Source organism: Panthera onca, chromosome C1 (assembly GCF_046562875.1).
Source record: "Panthera onca isolate mPanOnc1 chromosome C1, mPanOnc1 haplotype 2, whole genome shotgun sequence".
Taxonomy (NCBI): Eukaryota; Metazoa; Chordata; class Mammalia; order Carnivora; family Felidae; genus Panthera; species Panthera onca.
Genome location: NC_138346.1, coordinates 39,756,167 through 39,768,788, shown reverse-complemented (window position 1 = coordinate 39,768,788; position 12,622 = coordinate 39,756,167). Strand labels below are relative to the sequence as shown.

Genomic DNA, 12,622 nt, shown 5'->3' with positions numbered 1-12,622 from the left:
ACTCTATGCCCAACGTGGGGCTTTAACTCACATCCCCGCGATCAAGAGTGGCATGTCCTACCAACTGAGCCAGCCAGGCGCCCCAATCTTATCCCATTTATTTATTTATTTATTTATTTATTTTTTAACGTTTATTCATTTTTGAGAGAGAGAGAGAGAGAGACAGAGCATGAATGGGGGAAGGTCAGAGAGAGAGGGAGACACAGAATCTGAAACAGGCTCCAGGCTCTGAGCTGTCAGCACAGAGCCCGATGCGGGGCTCGAACTCACGGACCACGAGATCATGACCTGAGCTGACGTCGGACGCCCAACTGACTGAGCCACCCAAGCTCCCCAATCTTATCCCATTTTGAATCACCGATGTACAGATGTTAAAACTTCAAGGCCCTTGAAAATTATTGCTTCATTGATCTTGCAATTGGGCCAGTTGCCATCATCATTTCTCTTTTTTCTATAGGTGATAATTTTACTCCCAACTAACATGGAGAAGATTTTAGAGTATATCTAATGGGTTCAACACCCACATTTCATTTGTCTCCTTCCCAAGCCCACTAAAACAACAGTAAAAGGATTTATTTTTTAAGGGCATAAGCCCACAAGTACAAAAAAAAACAGGGAAAGACAAAAATGACAACACAGTTTTGGGAGCTAGATAGCATATGGACTGTTGGTAGATGATGTAGAAGTCAGGAGAAAACCTGATCTTACATTAGCAAAGGAGAAAACTAAGAATCAACTAGATATTACAGAATACCCAAAACTCTTTGGAGTTGATGGGCCTAAATGAAAGTAAGGAGTTGCAGGTGGTACTAAATGAACAGGGTTATTGAAATCTGGCTTAGAAAACAGATTCCTGGGACTTCTTTCACAAATCTGCACATTGCCTACCTTGAAACAGGTAATGAAATGCTCGTTCAAGGAAAGGAAAATGAAGAAATCCCTGGAGGGATGCCAGGCTCAGTTGGAGTCACATTACCATCCTGACGTTGGGAATTAAGTGAATGCATGTACATTGAGATGCTGAGATTCCTGAGGCCTCTTTCCCCTTTCCCCCAGAATACTGGAGACCAGGACTTTCTCTCCCAGGTAGGATATAGGAAGAACCAGGTCAAGGAGAAAGACATGATACGGAATGCTTCTTAGCCAAACGGCGCAGTTAGATTAAACTACAGCCAGCCTGGTAGACTCCTCTTTCAATAATAACTCACATTCAAGCACTTTTCTTCTCCCATGCTACTATTAGAACCAAACTCAGCTGGACTAGTTCAGTAGCATAATTGGTCTCTGCCTGCATTCTTGTTCCCCTGCAGTCCTTCCTGCAGTGGTCAGAGTGAACTTTTAAAAATGTAAAACAGATCATTTCACTTCATTGCGTAAAGCCCTCCGAAGACCTCTCCTTACTTTTACACTTTAGAATAAAATTCATGATCTTAACCATGGCCAACAAGGCCATCATGAGTCTGTGGCTTCCTCTCTCTGTCCTACCATTTTCCTCATGCTCTTTCCACGAGCCTACCCTACTGTGTTCCCAGACCATGCCAAGCTTGTTCTCATGGCCTTTGCACTTGTTATATCCTCTGCCCAAATGTTCTGTGGTTTGCCCTTAAGGTCAGGCCTCTGCTCAAGGGTCAGCTCCCCAGAGGAGCCTGACTCAAAATGACAGAATTTCCCACCCATCACTCTCTATTCTCTTATCCTTTATTGTTTCCATGGAACTTACCACTTAATGAAATTATATATTTGTTTTTAAATTTTTGTCTCCCTTATAAAAACTTAAGCTCTATGAAGGCAACAGCTTTGTCTTTCTTACTCCTTAACACTTTTTCTTAGCATGTATCCTATCTAGCAAATTATGCTAACATACTCCATACTTGATTACCCAGTCATTAACTGTCCCCCCCAGAATTCTATCTGTCCTTCAAAGGCAAGGATTTTGCTTCTATCCCCAGAATGAAGGATAGTGCTTGCATAGAATCTCTCCCCAATAAATATTTGCTGAGTAAAATGAATGATCAGTTTATTGCCATGACTTTTCTTTGGTATATTTCCCCTTACCTTGATTGCCTTTTGAATGTTAATGCACGATTCCCTTATGGTCTGCAACAACTTATTGAAACGCCCCATCTCTTGGACAAGTACGGTGTTCATGCTCTGAGTGTAAGTTGTCGGGTATCTCCTCATTGCAGCCTCAACATCAAAGTTGTTTGGAAGTTTACCCAAGATATCACCAGCAACCTCACTTACTACTTCATCTGATGATTTTGCACCGGCATCTGCTGAACGAGACTGTCAAGAATTCAAATGAAAAGTCAGAAATCCTCATAAAGGTGTAGGAATTGCTGCGTAAGAAAACTCCTAAGGTAAATTTTGTAAGAATGAGTACCACTCTATTCTACCGATGATTCTTCTCCACACAAGATTTATTCAAGTGATGGAAATAGACATGGGGGCAGAGATTCAGGAGAAAACCATTGTTAGGGAGGAGGAAGAAAAGAGCACCGACAGTGCTTACAGGCCAAAGAGGGTCTGGAGGAAGCAAATATGTGGTACATTGTGCTGTCTGGGTTGAGGGGGAGGAGTGGGTGCTGCGGGTAGAGGGAGCAAAAGCATTTAAGTTGGTGGGGTGGTGGAGGGAAAATGGACATTAAAACCCAGAAGAAGGAAGTCTGATCTTGCTTTGAGAAAGCTTGCCACAAAATATATTTGCCAATAACTCTGGTGCCTACTGGTTGCCAAAAGCAGAGATATAGTTTTGTCCTTGAACCAGGAGGGCAAAGAAAATAAGCTCGTCTTCTCTAAGCAGTTGGAAGAGTTATAGAGAAAGGCAGACTTTAGTGTTTCACATTGGAAGGAAGGAAGGGGAATTTCAATTTTTATTTTTTATGTTCATAGTGGCAGGGTGTAAATGAATCTATATTTTCTGGAAAAATCATTTAAATCCTCAGAATAAATGAATGTGTGCACACGCACGCACGCTGAGAGAAAACAAGCACAATTAGAATATAAATGAACATATCTCCTATTTTTCCAGCCCTAGGAAATTTTGTGCAGTCCTATGTTCAGATTTGGTGTTTCCTGGTTTCTTTACTGAAACCTAGGCATAAGCACAAGAACTCTGCAAAAGTAACAATTCCCAACTCTGACATTTCTTGTTCTAAGTTTTTTGCCGTTCTAATTTTTAAAGGTATTTTAAATCCATAATGCAAAAGTTTTGTCATTGTTAACTTGCTCTCCAAACTCTGCTGTTCTGGTCTCTTTGCCTCTGAATTGTGGTAAGCCGATGTAGAATCACTGGACTACTTGCCTACCCATTACTATAATTGTACTTGCCAATCTGAGTCTGAGGGTATTGAAAGAGGCTGTTTAATTACATACTGAGAAGATACCCCATGTGTATTTAAACTTATTTGTTTGGTTCTGAGTCATTCTCTGTTGGAACGAACCCACTGTTTTATGTATTCTGTAATGTGGCACACCCCATCAACTTTAAATAAAGCCAAAAGACACAATAAATGTCCTGTTTTCAGACTACTGTGTATCACGTGTGTCTAATATTCCTAAAGACCTACTTATTCATGTCTGTACATATACTTTTGTACTCGGGCAGTGACTGACTTTTACTGGTATTATTAACATGTAAAAATGGGCGTAAAAACAGTCTCTGTCCTTTTTGCTTGTTAGAAAATGTGATCTTACAGTAGATCAGACCTAGGAGTTCCATGGACTTTTCCATCAAGGATAGCACACCATTTTATCCTGCTAATCTTCTAGTTTGTTTGTTTGTTTATTTTTTTTCCCCAGCATCTCTTATTATCTGCCCTTCTAGGTCCTACCCATCTTTAGAAGCTAGAAAGAAGAAAGCTCTGTGATTCAGAACACAGATTCTGGAGCCAAACTAGTGGGAGTCAGACTGCTTGGCTTTGATTCCTGGCTTGAAATTGTACTGGCTGACCTTAAGCAAGCTACTTAATCATTCTGTATCTGTTTTCTAGCTGTAAAGTGGGAGTAGTTAGCCCTTACTTCACATGATTGCTGTATGTATTACACTGTTATACATGAAGCACTGAGAACTATTACCATTATTACTCTGACATTCCATAAAAGTAAAAAAGATCAGCTAGAATTTCAGTTAGTAGGATAATTCACTTGACCGAATAAACATTCTTATTAAAATTTTACTCAATCACTAAGGGAACTCTGGTCGTTTGGACTCATTTGCTTTCAAAAACCAAAAACAAACAACTGAGCACTTCTTCTGAAGGACAAAAAAATACAAGAGAAGATCTCTTAATAAAAGAGCAAGATTAAATACTTTGCATTCAAATATACGGACTTGTGCCCATGGCATGCTGAATTCTATTGCCTTAGATTACTCTCTGACATGCCCTTACATTTACATCTCACAAATGGAGTTGTGTGTCTATGGCGCGTCAACTGTATCTTCCTCCTCAACCTTTTTATACATTTTATACTTACTACTGCAATTCCATTCTTCATTCTTTTCTTAAAGTAGCATATAAATAATTCCTTTTTATGTTTGTTTATTTTTGAGAGAGAGTGAGAGAGAGAGAGAGAGAGAGTGCACCCACGGAGGAGGGGCAGAGAGAGAGGGGGACAGAGGATCTGAAGCGGGTTCTGTACTGACAGCAGAGAGCCCGATGTGGAGCTTGATCTCATGAACCATGAGATCATAACCTGAGCTGAAGTTGGACACTTAACTGAGCCACCCAGGCGTCCCACAATTGTATTCTTTAAATAGTATGTAGGGGTGCCTCGGTGGCTCCATCAGTTAAGCATTGGACTCTTGATGTAGGCTCAGGTCATGATGTCACGGTGGTGAGACTGAGCCTAAGCGTGGAGCCTCCTTGGGATTCTCTCTCTCCATGTCTCTCTGCTCCTCCCTTGCTCCCACATGTCCCTCTCAAAACAAATAAACTTTAAAAATAAATAAATAAATAAATAAATAAATAAATAAATGTTATGTAATCTGATAAACTACTGATGTAAAGGAAACTGTTTCTATGTAAACTAGGCTAAATGTTCTGGAATATTTGAAAAAGATAAGTCATTTTAAAAGCTGCTGTTGATTTAATAACAGACCAGAAAACGGGCAAAATTCTAGATGAATTCCAGCATCAAACTGCTTCCCAAGTATCTTTGATATTCTTCCACTTTAAAGGAATTAAAAAGGGACGTAAGATATAATGCACTTGGACATGATTTATGCAAGAAAGGCAAAATGGAACTCCTAGCAGCTGAATGGTACTCAAAGATTCTTTCCAAATCAAACATGGATGAAAAAAAAAAAAGCCATATGTTCATGTACTTGCTGTTTAAGTTCATATTTAAGGTACACAGGGATTTTTTTTCTTTTCCTTAAAATGGTTCTCACTTTAACAGATGGCACATGTGCTTGGCCAGCATCCTTTCCAGCCTCAGAAGCCAGTTCCTGTACCGATCACATACCTGTGTGAGAAGAATGTTATCAAATAGCAGTTGAGTTTCTGATTGATCTTTAGTGATATCTGCATTGGCATTCATCCCAAAGATTTCTGGTGCAGGGTTCAGCGGCAGAGTCTTTGTGTATTCGATGTAGCTTTTGTGCTGCAAAGATGAATAGCCAAGAGTCAGGAGGCTAGAAATCAATTATTCTGTAGAACTTTCTCAGTGAAAGAGATAATTTTCAATACTCAAGTTATTAAGTGGATGAGCCTGTGAAACTGGACACCGAATGCTTTTATTTTCTTTCAACCTGGGGCAAAGTTAAAAAAAAAAAAAAAAAGGACACATTTAGGGAGAAAAAGAAAATGTTCTGTACAATTGGAATGGATTTTAAAATGGAGAGAGGGATATCTTGGCCATCTCATTTAGAAAACCTTCTGGAGAAATTTTTCTATACCACATTTGATGATGATTGTTCTTAATTTATTGCAATATTTTCTTTCTCTTTATTCTGATTTTTCTGTTTACTCTTGTGATAAATCCATGTAATCCAAAAAGTAAAAATTACCCCAATTTTTATTATACTGACAAAGTCGCCATTAACGTATCATTTTATGTACATACACACGTTTTACGTTTTATTTACATGGACTTCTGTCAAAATTGCATACCTTTCTTTATGCTCATATAACCATACAAACATTCATATACATATATGGTGGATGCAGGTGGGGGATTGGTCACTGATGGTTTTTTGAAACGGGTCATGTTACATATACCTGACTTTATCTTGCCTTTTTCTCACTTGACAACTCATCACTGGAGATCTTGATACTCATGGCCCCACACATGTTGACTTGCTCCACTCACTTAGTGACCTAAGCTCTGGGACTGATTTTCTCTTCATCCCCATTGACATCTGCTCTCAGCTAACATTAATCCGAATGGATGTTAGGGTTATGGTATGTACCTCTGTTGTATGTGGTCATATGTTTAGTTTTCAATATGTATCATTTTGACTTTTAGGAATAAAATGAGAACCAATGCAATTGTCCTGGCAGTCCCTAGAAGTCTAGGGACTTCTATCTATCACTTCTAGTCTAAAACTGTGTGATACACATCTTCCACTAGGCAGGCCTGGAAAAAAGAGCAGAAGGAAATGGACTCTTGCAGAAGCTGGTTGTATAACTCTCTTCCCCTTTCTACCTGTGTGGCCTTGAGCAAGTCTTTCAACTTTAGTGAACCTGCTTTCTTATCTGTACAAAGGACAGAGTAAGAATAGCGATGTTAATTCGGTGCTCTAGTGAGATAAATACCTATACTGCATTGTAAATAATTAAGCATGATCTAAATATTAACTATTATTAATATTATTTTATTTATTTTTTGAATGTCTATTGATTTTTGAGAGAGACAGAGACAGAGTGTGAGCAGGGGAGGGGCAGAGAGAAAGGAAGACAGAATCCGGAACAGGCTCCAGGCTCTGAGCTGTCAGCACAGAGCCAGACGGGGGGCTCGAACTCACAAACCATGAGATCATGACCTGAGCCGAAGTTGGCCGTTCAACCGACTGAGCCACCCAGGCGCCCCTGCTTTTAATTTTCTTGAAGGTCGTACTCACATCACCAGAAGGAGGGACGAAATAGATGCCACTTGAGTCGAATTTATAGTCTGGATTTTGAACTAATTCTGTGCTAAAGAATTTGTTTAGAATGCTACGCAGCGTGCGCCGGTCCCAGTCGTCGGTCACCCTGCCTCCGTAATTGCATTCCCCTGTCATGTACCGCAGAGCGTCATAAGGCAGTTCCTAGAATCGAGAGTTAAAGTCACTCAACAGCTAAGAGTTCTCAGCAGCAGGTTAAGCAGAGCTGTGGTTCCTGTTTGCACATGTTATTAAATGAAACTGCTTACAAAAATTTGTATTAAACACAATCTCCCTTTATATACTTCTCTGCTAATTGTTGCAATTTCCTCCAGAGTCTTTGTCACCTTGTGTGGCTTGTCATTTTCATTCAGTCAATGCCGAAAACAGAATTCATCTAGTAACTTGTGCACTCACTCACTCAACCAACACTAATGGACCACCTACTACATGCCAGACACAAAAGGAGACCATAATTCCATCCTTGAAAATTTTGCATTGCTGAGTGACATTCAAAACAAATCCAATATAATTCAGAGATGATCAGTGTTAACTTCCTTCACCACTTTTTCAGATCCCTGCATACTTTGCCAATTGGAATCACTGTAGAAACAATTTTGCATATAATTTTCCACCACATCTCCTATTATGAGATACTTTTTACCATTTCGTGAAGTACTCTTAAAATATTTTAATAACTATCTTTTATAGGGAACATTTCAGTTACTCCTAATTTTCTGTTTTCTGTTTCGTTAAATATACTTTTCTTAAAATTTTTAATGATTCTTAAATCTAGATTCTTGAAAAGGAAATTACTATATCAAAGGTAGGGAGCTGATAAAAAGCAATTGATTAATGTCACCAAACTGCTTTTCTGAACAGCTGCAGCAATCATGGGAATCAGTTTAAAAATTTTTGCTAATGGTTGCCCAAAGATAATTAATATTGTGTCAGTTTGCATTTCTAGAATACCAGTGAAATTCATCATTTTTTCCTGTTTAATAACACTTGTTCTGTGAACTAGCCTTCTACCCATTTTTTTCAGTTAAACTTTTAATAGCTTTACTTGTATAAGCTGTTTTATAAGTTGTCCTTTTTAAACAAATTTGTGGAAATATTTTTTCCTTTTACTTTGTTTTTTCATAATATTCTCTGGTGTGAAGAATGTAAAAATGTTTATGAGTGCAAAAGTACTGATTGTTCATCTAGCAATTTCTTTTCTCCTCAGCATAAATACTTACACATCCACCAGCAGTATAGAGAATTCTATTTCTCACTGCTCTCAACAAAACTGAGCATTATCATTTAGAAGAAAAAGTTGACATTAGACAATAACATTGTTTTTAGGTTATTTTTAAAATATACATATTTTTATTTCAAAATAATCTCTACACCCAACAAGGGGCTTGAACTTACAACCCCACAACAAGAGTCTCATGCTCTACCAACTGAGCCAGCCCATTTTTAAGTGCATTTTACTTTTTACTGTGATATAATTGACACAAACATCATATTAATTTGAAGTGTATAATGATTTGGTATTTGTATATATTGTGAAATGATCACCACAATGTGTATTTAACATGTCATTACACATGATTACATTTTTTTATAAGAACTCTTAAGATCTATTCTCAGCCGCTTTCAAATATGCAATACAGTATTATTAACTATAGTTACCACGCTGGACATTACATACATTAGGTTATATTTTTGACATTTACACTTTAAAAATATTTATTCAGCATTTGTATTTATTTTGAGATAGGGAGGGGCAAAGAGAGAGGGAGAGAGATAATCTTATGAACCCGTGGGATCATGACCTGAGCCAAAATCAAAAGTTGGATGCTCAACTGACTGAGCCACCCAGGTGTCCCCCTACTCTGTTCTTCTTTGTGTTTTCCTCATTTGAATGATTCTATTTATTATTATTATTATTGTTATTATAACGTCTTTACACAGATACTAAAACACTTGGTCAGATAAATTTTAGCTATCTCTTCAATTTTCTTTTCTTTTTATTTTTAAGATGTTTAATTGTTTATGGTATTTTTGATATAGCAATGTGTTTTTTTGCTTATTCAATTTAAATTCTGGTTGGTTAACAAACAGTGCAGTATTCGTTTCTGGAGTAGAATTCAGTGATTCATCACTTACATACAACGCCCAGTGCTCATCACAAGTACCCTTCTTAGTACCCATCACCCATCTAGCCTATCTCTCACCGATCTCCCCTCAGCAACCCTGAGGAACAGCAACCCTGTTTGTTCTCTATCACTAAGAGTCTCTTATGGTTTCTTTCCCTCTCTTCTTTTTGCACCCCCTTTCCATATGTTCATGTGTTTTGTTTCTTAAATTCCACATGAGTGAAATCACATGGCATTTGTCCTTCTCTGACATATTTTGCTTAGTGTAATACACTCTATTTCTATCCACATCATTGGAAATGGCAAAATGTCATTCTTTTTGAAGGCTGAGTAATATTCCATTGCATATACAGACTTTTTAAAAAAATTTTTTTAAATGTTTTAAAAATTTACATCCAAGTTAGTTAGTATATAGTACAATGATTTGAAAAGCAGATTCCAGTGATTCATCTCCAGTGTTTTCCAGGGTGGCTGCACCAATTTGGATTCCCACCAGCAGTGTGAAAGTGTTCCTCTGTCTCTGCATCCTCACCAACATCTGTTGTTTCCTGGGTTATCGATTTTAGCCATTTTGACTGGTGTGAGGTAGTATCTCATTGTGGATTTGATTTGTATTTCCCTGATGATGAGTGATGTTGAGCATTTTTTCATGTGTCGGTTGGCCATCTGGATGTCTTCTTTGGAAAAGTATCTATTCATGTCTTTTGCCCGTTTCTTCACTGGGTTATTTGTTTTTTGGGTGTTGAGTTTGATAAGTTCTTTATAGATTTTGGATACTAACCCTTTATCTGATATGACATTTGCAAATATCTTCTCCCATTCTGTTGGTTGCCTTTTAGTTTTGCTGATTGTATCCTTCACTGTGCAGCTTTTCATCTTGATGAGGTCCCAATAGTTCATTTTTGCTTTTGTTTCCCTTGCCTCCAGAGACGTGTTGAGTAAGAAGTTGCTGCGGCTGAGGTCAAAGAGGTATTTGCCTGTTTTCTCTTCGAGGATTTTGATGGCTTCCTGTCTTATGTTTAGGTCTTTCATCCATTCTGTTTTTGTGTATGGTGTACGAAAGTGGTCCAGGTTCAACCTTCTGCATGTTATTGTTCAATTTTCCCAATACCTTCGTTGAAGAGACTGTCTTTATTCCATTGGCTATTCTTTCCTGCTTTGTCAAAGACTAGTTGGCCATATGTTTGTGGGCCATTTCTGGGTTCTCTATTCTGTTCCATTGATCTAAGTGTCTGTTTTTGTGCCATACTTTCTTGATGATTACAGCTTTGTAACATATCCCCAAATCTTCAAATTCAGGATTGTTTTGGGTATTCGGGGTCTTTTCTGGTTCCATACAAATTTTAGGATTATTTGTTCCAGCTTTGTGAAGAATGCTGGTGTTATTTTGATAGGGATTGCATTGAATATGTAGATTGCTTTGGGTAGTATCGGCATTTTAACAATATTTGTTCTTCCTATCCAGGAGCATGGAATCTTTTTCCTTTTTTTGTGTGTCTTCTTCAATTTCTTTCATAAGCTTTCTATTCTTTTCAGTGTATAGATTTTTCACCTATTTGGTTAGGTTTATTCCTAGGTATTTTATGGTTTTTGGTGCAATCATAAATGGGATCGATTCCTTGATTTCTCTTTCTGCTGCTTCATTATAGGTGTATAGGAATGCAACCAATTTCTGTGCATAGATTTCATATCCTGTGACTTTGCTGAATTCATGGATCAGTTCTAGTTTTTTGGTAGAATCTTTTGAGTTTTCCGTGTAGAGTATTATATCGTCTCTAAAGAGTGAAGGTTTAACATCTTCCTTGCCGATTTGGATGCCTTTCATTTCTTTGTGCTGTCTGATTGCTGAGGCTGGGACTTCCAATACTATGTTGAATAACAATGGTGAGAGTGGAAATCCCTGTAATGTTCCTGACCTTAGGGGGAAAAGCTCTCAGTTTTTCCCTATTGAGGATGATATTAATGGTGGGTCTTTCATACATGGCTTTTATGATCTTGAGGTATGATATTTCTATCCCTACTTTCTTGAGGGATTTTATCAATAAACGATGCTGCATTTTGTCAAATGCTTTCTCTGCATCTATTGAGAGGGTCATGTGGTTCTTGTCCTTTCTTTTATTAATGTGATGTGTCAGTTGGATTGATTTGCAGATATTGAACCAGCCCTGAACCCCAGGTATACATCACACTAGATTGTGGTGAGTAATTCTTTTAATGTATTGTTGGATATGGTTTGCTAGTTATCTTGTTGAGAATTTTTGCATCCATGTTAATCAGGGAAATTGGTCTGTAGTTCTCTTTTCTATTGGGGTCTCTGGTTTTGGAATCAAGGTAATGCTGGCCTTGCCTTGTAGAATGAGTTTGGAAGTTTTCCTTCCATTGCTATCTTTTGTCACAGCTTCATAAGGATAGGTGTTAACTCTTCTTTAAATGTTTGGTAGAATTCCCTGGAAAGCCATCCAGCCTTAGACTCTTTTTTTTGGGGGGGGGTAGATTTTTGATTACTAATTCAATTTCTTTACTGGTTATGTGTCTGTTCAAATTTTCTGTTTCTTCCTGTTTGAGTTTTGGTAGTTTGTTTCTAGGAATTTTTCCATTTCTTCCAGATTGCCCAATTTATTGGCATGTAATTGTTCATAACATCTCTTATTATCATTTGTATTTCTGCAGTGTTGGTTGTGATCTTTCCTCTTTCATTCTTGATTTTATTTATTTGGGTCCTTTCTCCTTTTTCTTTTTGATCAAACTAACCAGGGGTTCATCAATTTTGTTAATTCTTTCAAAGAACTAGCCCCTGGTTTCATTGATCTGTTCTACTGTTTTGTTTTTTTATTTTGTTTTTTTGGTTTCTATAGCATTGATTTCTGCTGTAATCTTTATTATTTCCTGTCTTCTGCTTATTTTGGGTTTTATTTGCTGTTCTTTTTCCAGCTCTTTAAGGTATAAAGTTAAGTTGTGTATCTGAGACCTTTCTTCCTTTTTTAGGAAGGTCTGGATTGCTATATACTTCCCTCTTATGACTGCTTTTGGCTGCATCCCTGAGGTTTTGGGCTGTGGTGTTATCATCTTCATCGGTTTCCATGTACTTTTTAATTTCCTCTTTAACTTCTTAGTTAACCCACTCATTCTTTAGTAGGATTTTCTTTAATCTCCAAGTATTCGCTGTCTTTCCAAATTTTTTCTTTTGGTTGATTTCGAGTTTCATAGTGTTGTGGTCTGAAACTATGCACGGTATGATCTCAATCCTTTTGTACTTGTGGAGGCTGATTTGTGTCCCAGTATGTGATCTATTCTGGAGAATGCTCCATGTGCACTTGAGAAGAATGTATTCCATTGCTTTAGGATGAAATGTTCTGAATATATCTGTTAAGTCCATTTGGTCCAGGGTGCC

At 37.7% G+C, this 12,622-nt stretch overlaps 1 protein-coding gene across 2 annotated transcripts in view; it reads right to left on the bottom strand.

The window, feature by feature from the left end:
* DNAH7 (dynein axonemal heavy chain 7) overlaps positions 1–12,622 on the bottom strand; it is a 264,880-nt gene that overhangs the window by 12,830 nt on the left and 239,428 nt on the right. For both annotated transcript variants that reach the window (XM_078451065.2, XM_078451063.2), the window contains exons 59-61: positions 7,064–7,249; positions 5,467–5,604; positions 2,056–2,286 (exon numbers count right to left, since the gene is read on the bottom strand). In XM_078451065.2, coding sequence (XP_078307191.2) covers positions 2,056–2,286; positions 5,467–5,604; positions 7,064–7,249 — 555 coding nt within the window. The remainder of the gene's footprint in view (positions 1–2,055; positions 2,287–5,466; positions 5,605–7,063; positions 7,250–12,622) is intronic.